General features: G+C 39.0%; 3 protein-coding genes across 5 annotated transcripts; 2 read left to right on the forward strand and 1 right to left on the reverse strand.

Moving 5' to 3' along the window:
* The first annotated feature begins 204 nt into the window (after positions 1–204).
* On the forward strand, positions 205–2,860 carry LOC118748518 (inositol oxygenase). 2 transcript variants are annotated; one of them, XM_036483027.1, is made up of 4 exons: positions 205–225; positions 1,060–1,231; positions 1,797–2,373; positions 2,438–2,860. In XM_036483027.1, the coding sequence occupies exons 2-4, from the start codon at positions 1,198–1,200 to the stop codon at positions 2,544–2,546; spliced, it is 720 nt and encodes a 239-aa protein (XP_036338920.1). In that variant the 5' UTR covers positions 205–225; positions 1,060–1,197; the 3' UTR covers positions 2,547–2,860. The 2 variants fall into 2 exon arrangements, with proteins under 2 accessions (XP_036338920.1, XP_036338919.1); XM_036483026.1 differs by lacking the exon at positions 205–225 and adding an exon at positions 248–465.
* Positions 2,861–4,024: 1,164 nt separating this feature from the next.
* LOC118748517 (protein suppressor of white apricot) lies at positions 4,025–12,216 on the reverse strand. Of its 2 annotated transcripts, none has more exons than XM_036483024.1 (7): positions 11,677–12,216; positions 10,382–10,554; positions 9,150–9,349; positions 8,102–9,077; positions 7,590–8,039; positions 7,392–7,532; positions 4,025–5,661 (listed from the first exon to the last, which is right to left on the reverse strand). In XM_036483024.1, exons 1-7 carry the CDS (start codon positions 11,964–11,966, stop codon positions 4,439–4,441), a joined length of 3,453 nt encoding a protein of 1,150 aa, XP_036338917.1. In that variant the 5' UTR covers positions 11,967–12,216; the 3' UTR covers positions 4,025–4,438. The 2 variants fall into 2 exon arrangements, with proteins under 2 accessions (XP_036338917.1, XP_036338918.1); XM_036483025.1 differs by having other exon boundaries at positions 7,404–7,532; positions 11,677–12,214.
* A 1,605-nt stretch (positions 12,217–13,821) lies between these two features.
* Positions 13,822–15,674, forward strand: LOC118748519 (PR domain zinc finger protein 5-like). Its single transcript, XM_036483028.1, has 2 exons — positions 13,822–14,452; positions 14,504–15,674. The coding sequence occupies exons 1-2, from the start codon at positions 14,140–14,142 to the stop codon at positions 15,607–15,609; spliced, it is 1,419 nt and encodes a 472-aa protein (XP_036338921.1). The 5' UTR covers positions 13,822–14,139; the 3' UTR covers positions 15,610–15,674.
* The last annotated feature ends 210 nt before the right edge of the window (positions 15,675–15,884 follow it).

Consider the following 15,884-nt stretch of genomic DNA (forward strand, 5'->3'; position numbering starts at 1 on the left):
TTTTTAATTTTAATTTTATTATTGCACTTTTTTTTTTGTACTTCGATCATTGATTGCGCGCCTCCATCGAAGAGGCACTGCCCCGAACGTTCCAGCGAGCGATTGTAGTGATCAAGATTCGCCGTATCGACGACGCTCGTTAGCTGTTCGGCGCTATATTCCGACGAGCCAAACGAGATCGCTCGTCGATAGTTAATACACATTGATTGACGGCTATACCTACTGGTGAGTATAAAAATTGCGCCGCTCCTTGCTCAAAAATTCAAAAGCGATTTAGAACTTGCAAAGTGCGGGTCGTAAGCGAACACGTAGTTGTGGAAAATTACCAAGCGAAAAAAAGAAAACTAAATAAAAAAGTGAAAAAGGAACTATACTGTTGAAAAATATTGAAAATTTAATAAAATTCCTTATTGTTACGGAGTGCAATTATAGTGTCCTCAAAAAATGCGTCTGTTGTTGGATCAGGTAAAGGGGATGAAATTTGATATTTTTTAAATTTTTGAAGAATCAAAAAAATATTTAACAAAAAAACAATGCATGTGTACGTATGTATGTACATACATAAGAAAATATGTATTTTATAATACGTGACAACTTAAACAGGATACAAAGTGTACGACGACTCTTGTAAAGCAAAAAATATACGAAATCTAAAATGTTTTATATTAAAAAAAGACAAAATGAGTGAGGCGCAAAAAATGATGAAAGATGAAAGATTTTTTAAGAAAAACAAAATGAAGAGCTAAAAGATTTAAATATTTTAATTTCAACAAAATTATTCACCAAATTAAAATATTAGATAGAGAGATATTTTTTCACTGCTGGTAACAATTCTTCGTTTCTTCAACTTTTTCTTTTTATGATGTATTTTGGATCCACACCCTGTCGGAAACAACAGCAACTAATAAGGAAAAATTTAATTTTTTACTTGCGTAAAAATATTTTTCTAAAATATTTGAAAAAATTAACTATTGATTCTTTCTTTTCTCTTTTTTTTTTGTATTGTCTCTAAACACATAATAAACAAAAAAATATTGAAAAATCCAACAATTTTTGCAGCAAATCGAACTCATCGATCCTTCTGAACTCTTGCGTCCCGAAGCCTCATTCGCAGACAAATGCATCTCGAAATTCCGCGACTACAGCATCGATACCGAGGATCCTTTGAAGGAGCGTGTTCGCAGAACCTATCGCGAAATGCATCTGAACCAAACTGTGGATTTTGTAAAAAGTAAGCGAATGTAGTTTTAAAATAAAAAATTTATAATTTAAATTTTTTGAAAAAAAAATAACTACGAAATAAAAACTTTAAGGAAAATATAAAAATAAATTTAATTAAATAAAACAAGTCAAATTAAATAAGTTACAAAATTAATGCAAAATATGAGCGTTTTTGTAAGTTTAATCAAGAATAAAAAATATTGGGAAAATATTGGAAATTATTCTATAAAAATTTTCTGCAATATGCATAAATTTATAAAATTGTAAGACAATATTCTTTGAAAATTTGGATTTTGAACATTTTTATTTAATTTTTTTTTCGTATTTACTTTCCAAATTATTTAAAATAATCTCGAAGTGTTTTGCAAAATTTTTCTTAAAATAATTTACTTTTCCAAATATTAATTTTTATCTAATGTTTTATTTTTGCAAATTTCTTTAAGTTGTGATATATGTATGTATAATTTTATGAAAATCTCTTCGAAAAAAATTTTAAATTTTAGTAGAATATAGACAACATACCTTTCACTTTTCCACACTAACTTTCTCATCTCTCTGCCTTCCCCCTCGCACAGGCCGTCACGCACGATGGCTGAAGTTCAACACCTTCAAGGCCACAGTTCGCGAAGCGCTTGAGAAGCTCAACGATCTGGTCGACGAATCTGATCCCGACATCGATCTGCCCAACATTGTACACGCCTTCCAGGCGGCAGAACGCGCACGCGAAGAATTCCCCGAACTCGATTGGCTACACCTGACCGCACTCATACACGATCTTGGCAAAGTGATGGCCTTCTACGATGAGCCACAATGGGCCGTGGTGGGCGACAGCTTTGCCGTGGGCTGCGAGTGGGGCGACAGCATTGTCTATCGCAGCGACAGCTTCGAAGGCAATCCGGATGGCGAGAATCCCAAATACAACACCAAATATGGCATTTATGAACCAAACTGTGGCATTGGTAACCTGCTAATGTCCTGGGGACACGATGAATACATGTACCACGTGCTGAAGCACAACAAAACCAAGTTGCCACATGTGGCATGCAACATCATACGCTTCCACTCGTTCTACCCCTGGCACAATGGTGGCGACTACAAGCACCTGGAAGCGCCCGGTGACGACGAGACTAAGAAGTGGGTGCTGATCTTCAAGTGAGTGGCGGATATTCGGGAAATTGTGAACTCGAAAATCAATTTTTTCTTTTCCTCTTTTCAGCCGCTATGATTTGTATACAAAGAGCGAAAAGATGCCCGATATTGAAGCACTGTGGCCCTACTACCAGACATTGATTGACAAGTATCTTCCTGGTGTCTTGGAGTTCTAACATTCTGGCTGCTTGATTTGGAGTTGAGTTTTAATGGAGAAAAGCTTTAAAGTCGCATCGCAATCATTTCACGGGGCTAACTATATACCGACAACATTTACATCTCAATATACATATATAAACTATATATAATATGTATGTATACCTCAAACTTATGTATGCACATACACTATTTTTATAAATGTAAATTAGCTTTTAAGCCAGCAATGACATGAGCTTTTGTATACAGTGGCTGTCAATAGACTTATAAGTTTAATGTTATATAATGCCAGCGAATTTATAAAAAAATATAATATATAATTATATAATATAATTTTCTAAATTGTTAATTATTAAAAACAAGTGGTTCATAAAAAATAAGAAAATTCGACAAAATTTTTTGTGGAATTATTTCTTTACATTTAAGTAATATACATATGTTCTAAATACGAAACAAATGGGACCATAAATGCAGGCTTTTCAAATATCTCGACACCTGCGGCACCAGCGGATTAATTCCTCTTTTATAATGCTCTGATCATCATCGGGTTCTGAGTAAATTTTGAAGTTTCACGCCTCTAGATCATCGAGAAAACGGTCAAACATTATTCATTGCAAAATTTTATTACACACAAGTGAAAGTCAATAAAAACTTGCAAAAAAAAAACAGTTAATTAGAATTAATAGTAAAATAAGTGTATTTGGTTGCGATTGGTATTTTAAAAATTAAAAATTCCGAAAGGGTGCTAATTTTTATATTGAATATTCATATTCACGTAATAAAAATGGCGGTACTGCAGCTTTGATGCAAATTTACAATATTGTTGCAACTTCCCAACTGATAAATTGTTAATAGAAATTCACACCAAATGTGATGCTTTAAAAATTTGAGCGGGTGTGATTGCAACTCGAACAAACGCATTAATTTTTCATTTTATTTATTAGACAATAATAAATTCATTGTAGGCACATTCCCCACAATTTTTCTATTCTAAAAGTATTGAAATTTGGCTGTTTAGAGCAATAGTGGAAAATTCGAATTTTCGAAATTCGCTCCATGTCTCAACTCTATCAATCCGGAAATTGTTTAGTGCTGTTCATAATAAGAAGTTCGAAAATTCAAAATTAGTGTTCGAAAAACCGAAATTTGATTTTTCAACAAATTTTGCAAAAGCTAGGAAATTCAAAATGATGTTCGAAAGTTGGTGCCCAAATCGGGTAGCAAACATACATCGTAGATTCTTAATATCTCCATTTTTAGCATTGCAAATGAATTTACACTTTTCGCATTCTCACCGCGCCTGACATCACAACATTTTAATGCGAAATTATTTACCCCACTCAGCCCTTATCTACATCACGTTTTCTGTTGCATAAATAGTATGTCCGAGAATATCGCTACGAATAATGAATAAGAAAACTATGAATAAAAATTCCTGCGAACAGACGCCGATAAAATTTTTACTTCCTCTTAGCCTTCACAAGTTCTTGAGAATCAGTCCAGTTTGAAGTGACACGATAAATTATAGTTCACTTCTTCGTTTTATTTGCTTTATTACTTTACAAACTGCCGCATTAATAATTACAGAAACAACGATATGCAACACGTGCCACACATTCAGCTTACATAGCTAGTACAAAAACAATAAAAATAAAAATAAAAATATTTATGAAAATGCATTTGTGTGTCGCGCACACGCTGTGCCGCGTGCACCCAACGGCCAAGTCACAGCGCAAGGCAGCGGCAACGCACCCTAAAGCGCGCCAATGCCTTATCGCTCTTTGGAACGACAAACCCACTCCCATGCGGCAGTTATCACCGCCGCCTGAGGTTGCCCAATCTTACACATGTGCTACATACATGTGTTTGTATGTAGATAGGTAGTGGCTTCAGCGTTGAACATCACTGTGCGCTAACGTTCGTGTTTCTTCTTCTTCTCCTTGCGTGCTGGTGTGTCGTAGCGACGTGTTGGCGTGTGTGGGCGATCGCGCTCACGTTCACGTTCACGTTCACACTCCCGTTCTCGTTCTCGTTCACGTTTCTTTTCATCGCGTTGTGCGCGTCGCTCACGATGTTGACGATCTCTCTCTCGCTCACGCTCATGCTCACGTTCACGCTCATGCTCACGTTCACGTTCACGCTCTCGCTCGTGTTCACGTTCTCTTCTCATCTCTTGCGAAGCACTGCGCTGCATGCGTTCCCGTCGTCGCTGTAATGAGCTATCTGTGGGGACGGGCAATGTGCTGCGCTGACGACTTTGGTCCTCACTGCGGTGATGACGTTTGCGCCGCTCGTATTCTCGCTCATATGCGTCCTCTTGCTCTCGCTCGCGTTTACTCTTATGTGTGCGCTCCCGTGTGCACTCAAGCGCTTTGTAGTCTTTGTACTCTTCAATGCTTCTGTCCTCACGGCTACGCACACGTTTTTTCGATTTCTTCTTGCGCGCTCTGCGACTCGCTGACTTGCGGGACTTTGAGGACTTTCGTGTTTTAGGTTTTTTCCCAGTTTTTGCCATGGATTTGTGTTTCCGATGCGAGCGTGAGCGCTCAGTGTCAGTGCTGTCATCACTTTGATACGTAGACTCAGAGTCAGAAGTACTTGAAGATGATGACGAGGACGTTGACGTTGTTGAGTCTGAAGAGGAACCGCTGTCATCACCATCAGACGATTGGCTGGGCGAAGGACTCCGGCGCCGACGCGCGTGTTTGCGCACGCGTGCTGTGCTGGACGAAGCGGGTGTGGCGTCTGGTGAACTATCGCGTGCACGCGAACGCAGGTTACGTTTTCGCTCTTTGCGTGGTTTGGACACGGAAAGACGCGCCGCCATTGGCTTTATTTCGCCCACTAGTTGGACGTCATCGTCGTCGGAGACGGTCACTGTGGCGGCAGACTTAGTCTTTTGTGCGTCTTTCGTTGCTAAAGTCGAGTTGGTTGGAGCAGGTGCGGGCGTGGCGCCGGCGATATGAGTTGTGGGTATCTCAATCAAACGTAGCTTCTCCTCCTCATCAGACTTGCCATCATCCTCTGGTCCATACGAAGTTATAGGTATTGAGTGTACAGATTCTTCAGAATCAGATGCATTCTCCTCCGCATTGGTGCTGTTTTGGTCCGCATTCGAAGCACTGGAGGGGGCGCCTGAAGAGAAAAAAAATATAAGATCAATCTCTCTGGACGTAGATGGTAGATAAGCTTGCAATAGGATTGGAATTCACTTATTTATAGTGGCAAGCTTCATGAAAGAAATGCGCTCAATAATCGGTTTTTGCCGATTGCTTTTCTGTATACAATTTTTTTAGTCCACGCCATCATACAAATTACTAGTGGATTGGACTCGTTCTTTAAGCTAAGCCAACTCGATTATTCTTCTTAACAACGAAAATATATTTGAACTAAATTTTCTTCGACGATAGATCCATCATACTCCAACTAATACCCTCTCATTTCTTTATTTCATTATCAAACTACCTTTTTGGAACCCCGAAGAATTTCCGAATAAGCGCCGTAAAATTGGCCCCACATGGAATATTTTTATGAATCTATGTCAATGAATATGTTGATACTTTGACTTTGCATCTCGAGGCGTCATTATCTTTAATTACTCATAACACGATGTGCTAAAAGCAATAAACCCATGTGGCCTGATAAGTGTTGATTATAAATCCAACAAATAGTAGCTCACATGGCGATTCTAAAATACATACATATGTACAAACATATGCCTTGACGTACTAAAAATGTTATCAACCCAAACAGTGGGCAGGGCAGGTTTAATGTGCCACAAGTAGGCAGGAGGGATGGATCCACTCTGCGATTGCTATGCATTAATTTCTCAAAATATTCCAATCAAAATCAAAATATGCTGTTAAAGTGATTTAGAAACGTCTGTGAAATATTTTCAATGTGCTTGATAGCAGTTGGTCTCTGATGAGTATATTTGTTTATTATGTTGCTGCTATTTTTGTGGATACACAGGCTTTGGATTCATACTGAAAGTCATAAAAGGACGGCAATGAAAATTTTAAAATGGTCTTCAATGGCGGCAGTTGAGGCTGAACATCCAAAAGGGTTGATCGGCATGACAAATAAAAAAAAAGTTTTAAAGAAATTCTTCTTTCATGAGTAGTTAATTTAAAAAGTATTGTTGAACGTCTAAAATTAATTGATTAATTAATTATTGAATCATGGTTATTGGGCAACTTTTTTGAGTTTTTCTAATTTTTGTACATCAATCAATGGTATTATTTGTACCATACCAGGAGTTTCTTTATTTTATTGGAAAACTGTGCCTGTAATGTACTGTAAAAAATGCTTTTATTTTTAAATGGTGATACTGCGAAACAGGATTTTTGCGCAGTATATTCCTTTTTTTTTGTCCGACAAACGATATGCACGTTATGACGGATACCAAGGCGAATTTGCGGTGACGAGCATCAATTTTTTAGCACAGAGTTTACAATTTTTTGCAATAACATTACTAAATGGCTGATGAAAGAGAGCTCAAACGTACATATCGTCGCCACCATGCCAAACTATCGAATGTGCAAAAATGCGTTTAGAACGTAAGTTGGCAAATCGTCGAATTTCTAGCCTTCTTAGAAGCAGAGGATACTGTCGAATCCCACAATTTTTCCTAATGACAACATTTTTTACAACAGTTTCTTTGATCTCCTGAAAAGTACCGATTGTCACATTGTCGATAGTTTGACATGGTAGCTAGGATATGTACATAGATACATATCGTAACCTTAAAGCTTGGATATTTTTCAATAGGCACTGGCAATATTGCTCGGCTATGAAAAATGATTGCCGCTATGACTCCTATCCTCTTGAATAATAAATAATAAGGGACAAAGTTAACTAAGTACCTGCAGTATTACCTTTAATTTGATTAAGAAACGCCATCGCCTTGCGTTTACGCTCCAACTGCAGCTGTTTTTCTTTTGAAATTGGCCCGCCTAATTTTTCACGTGCAATTTTAGCCAATTTGTCCTTCACTTTCTCCTCGGCTATGTGGGAGAAAAGAATATTTAAAAAAATGTACAGCTGACAACTCGCGCACTCACCTTTTTTCAATTCCTTTTGCCGATTTTGTTGCTGCTGTTCGAACAAAGCATTGCGCTCCATTTCCGCCTTGGAGATCTTCAGCTGCGTCTTTGTCGAGTTGCCACCAATGCTGCTATTATAATCGGCATCGAAACGATTGCCGGGCGACAGCTGCTGGTGCTGAATAGCTGGCGCGCGCAAGCCCAGTAACGGGGGCCCGGCCATTGCAGCATTGGCCGCGCTACGACTTCCTACCGTGGCCGCAATTTGCGCATTACGCGCCATCAACTGACTCTCCACCAGCTGTATAGCCTTCTGCACATGTTCTGGAACCGAGCGCGCTTGCCCAGTAGCCGCAGGCTTCGCTGTGCACTCCTCATCGTCGTCGTCACTGGGCTCGTGCGGTAGAGCAGGTTGCAAAATAGCCGCAGTGGACTCTTCCTTCGGTTTAATAGAGAAGCAAACGGGCGCTAGAGAAGTAGAAGATTTGAGTCAGAAATTTAATTGAGCAGAAAATGATTCAATCGCTTACAGATCGCTTTTTCGGCCGTCTGTAGTCCCTTTTTACTCATCAGCGCCGCTGCCACTGCAGCTGCCTTTCGCTGCTTCTGCTCCTTCGATGCCGCATCTGGATCACCGGTGACCTTATACAAATAATAGGGATAAAATTCGTTGTCGTAGAGCAAAAATGTAAAACGATCGACACTTTTAGCACGCAGTGTCTCCTCGAACTGACGTCCATTCTTGATGACATATGTCGCTGTCTTATCAATGATGTTCTTCAGAGTCTCCGTTGGGACAGGAAAGTTTAGCACTGGCTCAAATTTAGGTGGCGGTGGCGTTTTCGGTTGCTGCTCCTCCGCTTCCGACTCCGTATCAGAGGCGTAATCCTGCGCCAAGGCCAAAGCGCTGGAACTCATCAACACCTCAACCTCCGTTTTCACATTACCATTCGATTGAGAATTCGAATTCGAGTTTGTGGTGCCCTCTCCCGCCTCCGGCTCAGCAGAAGCGTACGTGCTGTCATTGTACTGCAGTAACACGGGTGTAAAATTAGCGCCAGCAGTTGTGCTTGGTATGGGCGAATTCGATGTTGGCATATTGGCCAATTCGCCGTCGATGACAGCTGGCAGTGGGACACCCTTGATTTTGCTTATCAGCTGTGTATAGGCGCAATTGGCCGATGGCTTGTACTTGATGGTGGGCACGGTGATGACTGGTTTAGTAGGCATATGAGCGGTATGCCCCGTAGCTGTGCTGCTGCTGGCTGCCCCAGTTTCATGTTTTTCATTGGGCGGTGGCGTCAAACGCTCCGCAGGATAGGTGCCATTTTTTATAGCGTTCAATATGAATTTGTAGTAGGGATTGAGCGCGCCATTTATGGCGAGAAATTCGAATTGTACGTTATTTGACTGCTTGGCTTTCAGCAGTATCTCCATTTGCATACCTTGTGAGGCTATAAAGCGTGCGGTTTTCTCGATAATGGCGTGTTGCTTCATTGTTTCAGGCTGCAGGGCGAGTACAAAATATTTAGCGATTTAATTTTAAAGTGGCAATAAAGTGCACTGAGAAGAGCTCACCAATAGTATGCTGGCAGGCACTACGAAATCCTTGGGCAGACTAAAAGCCTGCTCGGCTTCCTCGCCACTTGGTGAATTACAGTGCTCCTCGCGACTCGGTCCATGTGGCACAGCAGGGACGCCATCGTTGCCATATTGGAAGTCCACTTGCGCATAGTTGCCGCCTTCGACATCCTGCTTGAGGCGCTTCAGATCCTCCTCTGTGTAGAGGCGCAAGTAAGACATCGACAATGGCATTGGTGTTTTATGGTTTGAGATATGTATGTACCCAGCAACATCGGCGTTTTACGTTTCAACCAAATAAAACAAAAATGGCAGAGAAAGAGAAACCAAAATGAGTCTTCGTTGGTAGTGACTGAAAAGCAGCTACGCCTACACAAATTGGCAAATGCAGTTGCATTAAATGTGAACTTTTTCTTTTCTTTTTTTTATAAATTTTTTTGGGTGGTTTTTTTTTGTTTGATTTTTTAGGAGAAAAGAATCTGTGGTTTATCAAATGCGATCTCAACATAAACAAAACATCTTACACAAGAGTATTAGCGTATTCGTTTTGTTATAAATTAAAAAATAAACATTTCAAACAAATTGTAACAGCCTTTATAGCTAGAGACATTAGAGTGAGTTGTACGAAGTTGGCTAATATTTTGGCAACAGGGAAGTGTTGTCTGAACGTTCACAGCTGCCGATGCTACTGCTGCTACTCTTATTGCTGCAGATTTTGATGTTGGCATTTTTGGCGCAGCAACGCGCTTTGATCTGAAATGGAACATTAGTACCAAGCAATGAAATACACATATTTACCTGGTCACAAGCGAACCGAACATGCAAGCGACGCAGAGGCCCCGTATGGCGAGCACGAGTCCCTCGCTGTCAGTAAACGGAGTTTATCACACTTTTGCGTCGCATTTAAGTTTTAAAGCTACTTACGTGTAAAGCGCACTACAGTTTGTCATTCGAAATTTCGTTTTTATACACGATTCTTAAGCTAAATTAGCTAACATCTAATTAGATATATCGCAATCATAGCTAATGTGTCTCTCTTTCATTGTTTTGAGTATCGTTATTTTTTTGCACGTTCTCAAATAATTACACATACATATGTACATATGTATTTACAAAAAGTTTCTGAACATTAAAGAAACCAACAAGTGGTGATAAACATTCTGTCGGTTGATAGCTTAGCAGCTTGACGGGCTTTTTGGCATAGGCCTTGTACAGTCACTTTTGCTTACCTTGTCGCAGTATATGGTCCTCTTCATTGTTGTACAAATACAAATAACGCTCTTCCTCGCACAATTGCTCGGCGCGTTGCTCCTCGGCGCTCAGGTAATCGAGGCGATTGCCATAGCCGCCCGGCGGCGGTTCATGCGGAGCCAATTCAGACAAAGCGCCACGTACGTCATATCTGTGCGATATCAACAACCCCAAATAATGCGCGACGAGAAAGAATTTATTTGGATGAATTTTTTGTGCGCGTTCAGGAAGAAGCGTTCGGCGAATGAAAAAGAAAGATAAATTTAAATTAAATATAAATTCGAAACCAATTTTTTTAAAAATAAAATGCTATAAAAATGTTTATAACTGAAAAAAATACTTTCGGTAAATGAGAAGAAAAATATTACAGAAAATAGCCGCACTGCGCTTACTGCATTTTGTAAGCATTATTGTGCTTTATTTTCTATAGATATTTAAGAGCTCATATAAAAATATGTAAATTGTTAATCAAAGTTTTACAAATGTTGTATACATACCGTTCCTTTGGCTAAAAAATGATTTTTGCGATAAAGTGATTATTAGAAAATAAATTTGTTTACAATACTACGGTGGTTATGCAAGATTATGAGGTAAGATTTTCAAGCGGTTATGAAACAAGCTGAGTGACACGGTCATAAGTCGATTTGCAAAGCCGCGACTATTTTTCTTTGACGTCAACATTAATTTTTGTGTAGCAAGCAGTTTAAGTTGGAACCAGCATAAGATTGGATTGATATGTAGTAAGAATCAAAATTATGCAATAGTTACAGTCCCTGTGACAAAGCATATAAGAGTAAAACTCCTTGTATTTATCGAAAGTTCGATTCGAAACTAACCCGTATCGAAGGCCAACTAACGTTAACTGTAAAAAAAAAATTTGTCCGCAAATATATGCATATTTATATTCAGGTAATAAGTACAACTTCTGCGCCTATAAAATTCTGTTTTACACATTTTAAAACAAAACGAATGAACCTTGCTACATGCCCAAAGCCATTACCGATATAAACATGCTAAAATAAACTCTGCATTGAAACAAAAAGTTTAATAGTCAGCGAGACCTTTTGGCTGTTCTTGTTTTGTACTTGTGGTGCGACTGTTTGATGTTCTGCTTCTTGGAGGTTATAAAACTATTACATACACTGCACTAATGCACGAAAAATCATAATAGTAGACATTACAATTTATAGATAAATTAATTTTGAAATAGGTACAAAAATCTTACAAAATTTGAATATTTGTAGTATATACATAGGTAGCAACAATTATTAACCTGTCGATCTTGAGCGTTGGGTCGCCCATCCATGGTATCATATGCTTGCCATGATCGATGTCTCGTGCCTTATCATCGTCACGAAACAATTTACAGGCGTATCCAAAAACAAGCAGATCCACTTGACGGGCTTCGCCTGCATTCAGGCCCGTTGTGTTGGATGTGGACGTGTAGCTGTTGTATACGCCATTGTTGGAGGATGTGCTGCTGCCACTTTTGCGTAGTATGCCACCGACGCTGCCGCCCGCGTACTCGCGCACTGGTTGGCGGGTCATATTGTAGTAAGACATCTTTTTCTCATGCAATCTAGATCTCTTTTATCACGAGATCTGTTGTAAATCAATTTTTTGCTTTAAAACACTATTTTTACTGCCGAAAATTCCGATTTTTCAGAATTTTCACACGATTATTAAACTCCCAGTAAAAAAATGTATGTCTGCAATGCAAAATTCAGCTGGTGCAGAGTTGTATTAGCGCAGAGAACGTACGTTCTCTGATTAGAGAATAGGAGTGTTCGCTATCCAACTGCCAGTAAGAATTAGCCAGTAACAAAATTCAGAGAACAAGGTACCTTAATCTACAAAAGAGAGAAACTTAATAAGTTTTGCGCGAACAGGAATTAGCAAACAAGCAAGCTTCACTGCCAGCTGGCGTCCACGGTTGCATTTCGAGCATAATAAATTTCTTAAATTATTTCAGGTGGAAATCAAAACAGGACCTATACGTATATTTCTTCTTATTTTGACTTTCTTCAACATACGCTTCAATTTCATTGTGGAAGTCACTGTCGGATTTCCTATATTGACAGTGGTGTCGAGTGCTTCCGATTACGAATACAGCTTTTTCAGCCGAGTACCTATCAAATGTTTGGAATTGATTAAATTAATTGAATAAACGAATATCTACATACTTCTTTCATTAATAAATCGCAACAAGATTGTTCATTTTTAAATTTAACGAACTCGTCTATTCAAATTAATGTTGACAAAAATGCAAGCGTGTGCCACAATCCTGCTTGCAAATTCGTGCTGGGAAAATTTTTGCCCCTCCAAATGAAATGTCAAAATTGTAATCTCTCCTTGCAAGTTTTACTGGGTTTTTGGCTAAACGAACACGACTTGGTAACAATTGGTACCAACTTGTACACATTTTTTGCATAGCGAACACTCCTAATACTAGTTCACGGTAATGCCATTTTCCCACTACCCCAATTACTATCGCGAATTAAACCATTCCTACGAGCACAACCTTAATTCGATTTGACAGTTCTGTCTATGGGCCAGTTTTTCAGTGTACGGCCGTGGTTTAAACTCAGTTTAAACGCCCGAGCTGGACGGTTTAAACGAAGATTAGCCAATCAAATGTAAGCCAGCTGTTAAACTGAGTTACTTGAACTAGGTTTAAACTGGCACTGAAAAACTGGCCCAATGTGTTTTGGTTTAGTTTTCTTCACTGCAAAATTGATGCAAAATGGAGGTTATTGCTAAAAATTTATAAGTTTATAACTTTACTTTTCGTACTCAGAAAAAATGCAAATTCCGATATGTGAACTAGTTTCGATAAATTTCCGATAAAAATTAGAAATGGCAACGATTTATTCGTAATTCGCATGGTAATTGGATCTGAATTACCATCAAACGAGGTAATTCGCTCGCAAAATTTTGTATGGCGAATTACGTAAATTCGAAGGGTAATTGGAGTGCGAATTACGAATGATTAAGCGAACTACGTAATTAGGGTGGCGTGGCAAAGCCATATAAGCAAAGCAAGGGTTTTTTTGACGTTTCGCCTTTCAACTAATCGCTTTCAATGAAGTTGGTCGGCTGCCTACTTTCGTTCAACTTTTGGTTCAACTAATCGGCTGTGAAAGTTGAATCATGTAAATTCCCTATAACTCACACAGAATTATAGGGCTTTCGCACGCGGCGATATTTCAGGCAAATTTTGCGTTCAACTCAGGCAGGTTTGCACGAAAAAAAAAATGAATGGCTAAAAATATCAAAATATAAAAAATATCAAAATATTCGCCATGAAAGGCGTTTGCATTGTTCAACTTTGCATTCTACTTTTGGTTGAACGGCCTTTCACCTAATCGCTTTCAACAAAGTTGGTCGCCAGTCAACATTAGCCATTCAACTTTTTTTCGTGCAACCCTGCGTGAGTTGAAAGCAAAAGTTGAACGCACAATTGCCAAGTGCGAACACCTTTTTAGCAATAGGACTGGTGCTTTTATAAATCGAGTTTAAAATTTTCGATGCATCGAAGCAAAACATCGATACTTTCTACGCATCGATGTTTTTCTGAAATACCTAATTCGATGTAAACAATACTACAAAAAAAAAAATTTTAAGCGCCGAGTGCGTCTTAAAATAGTACAGTGTATAAATCTGAAAGAGAATTCTAAAAAACATACATAGATTCTGGTATTGCTTGGACTAGGTTCATTGCTACATTAAATTAAACATGGATCCTATAGAGATTGGAGATCCATTTTCCGGCGTGCACATGCCGATAGATTCTACGGAGGTCACCATAGAAGACATCAATCGTTTGGATGAAGATTCGATGGATGAAATAGAGGGCGCCGAAGAAGAATTATCCCTTATGGAGATAGCTATGGCAAAAGCCATGGAAAATGTTAACCCAGTAATCTTCACACATTTCCTATGTCCACGCTGCGGTGAAACATTTCCATCATCTGCCCTTTGGCAACAGCATTTGCATAACGTGCACTTCTTCAACAATTTAAAAATGCTTCCAGGCACCTTGGACGAAGGTAATTTCAATGCGAATATAAAGACATTGCCTTAATTGTTTTTTTTTTCAGATGGAAAAGTTTTTCGGTGCAGAAAGTGTCTAGCCGAATTCAATCAACTGGATTATAAAAAAATTTTGCATCACAGCTTTTCACACATGAATTTCAATGCTTTTTACAAATGTAGTTTATGTGATCATTTGGAATGTACAAGCCTCGAAATGGATCGCCATATTAGGCGGCATATGGAAGTACATATGCTTAAAGCGAAAATCAATGGAAAAATTGTACGCCCTAAACGGTTTTCATTGAGCGAGGGCATAGATTACGAAAAATTTTTGCTGTATATGTGTCCTGAATGTCAGTCAACCTTTAGACACCGCGATACTTGGATGTGCCACGTAACCGACAAGCATGCGCTCTTTGCGGAGGACAAACTTAAGTTTAAAACGGCCAATATAGACGAAGCCATTGAGAAGAAAACTTATCTTTTTACCACTTGCGAAGTATGTGCTACCACTTTATCTGGTAACAACTTGGAAGAATGTCAGCGAAAACACTATCTGACACATCTACGTAGCAGAGCTTTCCGTTGTGGAATTTGCAATCTTCACTTTAATTATTCCAACGAAATTAAGATGCATATGTTGCTGCTGCACTGTAAAAATGCAGCAACCTACGAGGAGGCCATACTACCGGCAAATTTGCGCCCAAAGAATGCAAAATTTGATATGACCATTAACATTACGGATGCTCGGGCCAAATTTCTACCACACATGGAATTCAATTGCCCGATTTGTGGAGTAAAATTTGGAAGTCCGGAAGGCTGGCGTTTACATATCAATGAAAATCATGACTTCTTTAGAGGACCACAAATGGCATTAATCATAGCCAATTTCGGCGCATCGGCCGACACAAATCGGAGCTGCAAAAAACGACGCCTACGACCATACTGCGTTCTTTGTGATCGCGTATTAGATGGATGCACGAATTATCAGCTCTTGTGGGATGAACAATTACGTCATACACCTTATCGCGCCTACAGTTGCCTCATTTGTAAAGAACAGTTTTATTCCATACGAATTTTGTTGAAGCATTTTTATTCTCTGCATAGAAATACGGATGGTACTATTAATACTGTAGCAAAACAACGTCGAAACAATGCGAAGGAGCCATGATTAAAATAGATACAATTATTTTCTAGAATATGATTTAATAAATACTGCTATTTACATTCATTCAACGCCATATGCACCTATTTTCAAGATGTATGTATGTGGTACTACCCAATGACTTGTTTTCATGTGGCTGCAGTAATTAATTTACCCATCAGGCGTGAATATTTAAGTAAAAAATCCCTGACCAACAATCAACCACTTTCAGCTATTCACAATAGTTGTAAACAAAGGCCAACAGGACCTGTAAGCCTAGTCCATTCCTTTAAATTTTTATA

Source organism: Rhagoletis pomonella, unplaced genomic scaffold (genome assembly GCF_013731165.1).
Source record: "Rhagoletis pomonella isolate Grant_MI unplaced genomic scaffold, Rhpom_1.0 Rhpom_scaffold_00013, whole genome shotgun sequence".
Taxonomy (NCBI): domain Eukaryota; kingdom Metazoa; phylum Arthropoda; class Insecta; order Diptera; family Tephritidae; genus Rhagoletis; species Rhagoletis pomonella.

What these genes read in the sequence shown, in the direction of transcription:
- LOC118748518 (XM_036483026.1), top strand. Translation starts at nt 445, where the DNA reads ATGCGTCTGTTGTTGGATCAG. An exon ending in AACTGTGGATTTTGTAAAAA is followed by an intron (nt 1,232 to 1,796) that starts GTAAGCGAATGT and finishes CCCCTCGCACAG; the next exon opens with GCCGTCACGCACGATGGCTG. An exon ending in AAGTGGGTGCTGATCTTCAA is followed by an intron (nt 2,374 to 2,437) that starts GTGAGTGGCGGA and finishes TCCTCTTTTCAG; the next exon opens with CCGCTATGATTTGTATACAA.
- LOC118748517 (XM_036483024.1), bottom strand. Translation starts at nt 11,966, where the DNA reads ATGTCTTACTACAATATGACCCGCCAACCAGTGCGCGAGTACGCGGGC. An exon ending in GACGGCCGAAAAAGCGATCT is followed by an intron (nt 8,040 to 8,101) that starts GTAAGCGATTGA and finishes CTACTTCTCTAG; the next exon opens with CGCCCGTTTGCTTCTCTATT. An exon ending in AATTAAAGGTAATACTGCAG is followed by an intron (nt 5,662 to 7,391) that starts GTACTTAGTTAA and finishes TTTTCTCTTCAG; the next exon opens with GCGCCCCCTCCAGTGCTTCG.
- LOC118748519 (XM_036483028.1), top strand. Translation starts at nt 14,140, where the DNA reads ATGGATCCTATAGAGATTGGAGATCCATTTTCCGGCGTGCACATGCCG. An exon ending in TCCAGGCACCTTGGACGAAG is followed by an intron (nt 14,453 to 14,503) that starts GTAATTTCAATG and finishes TTTTTTTTTCAG; the next exon opens with ATGGAAAAGTTTTTCGGTGC.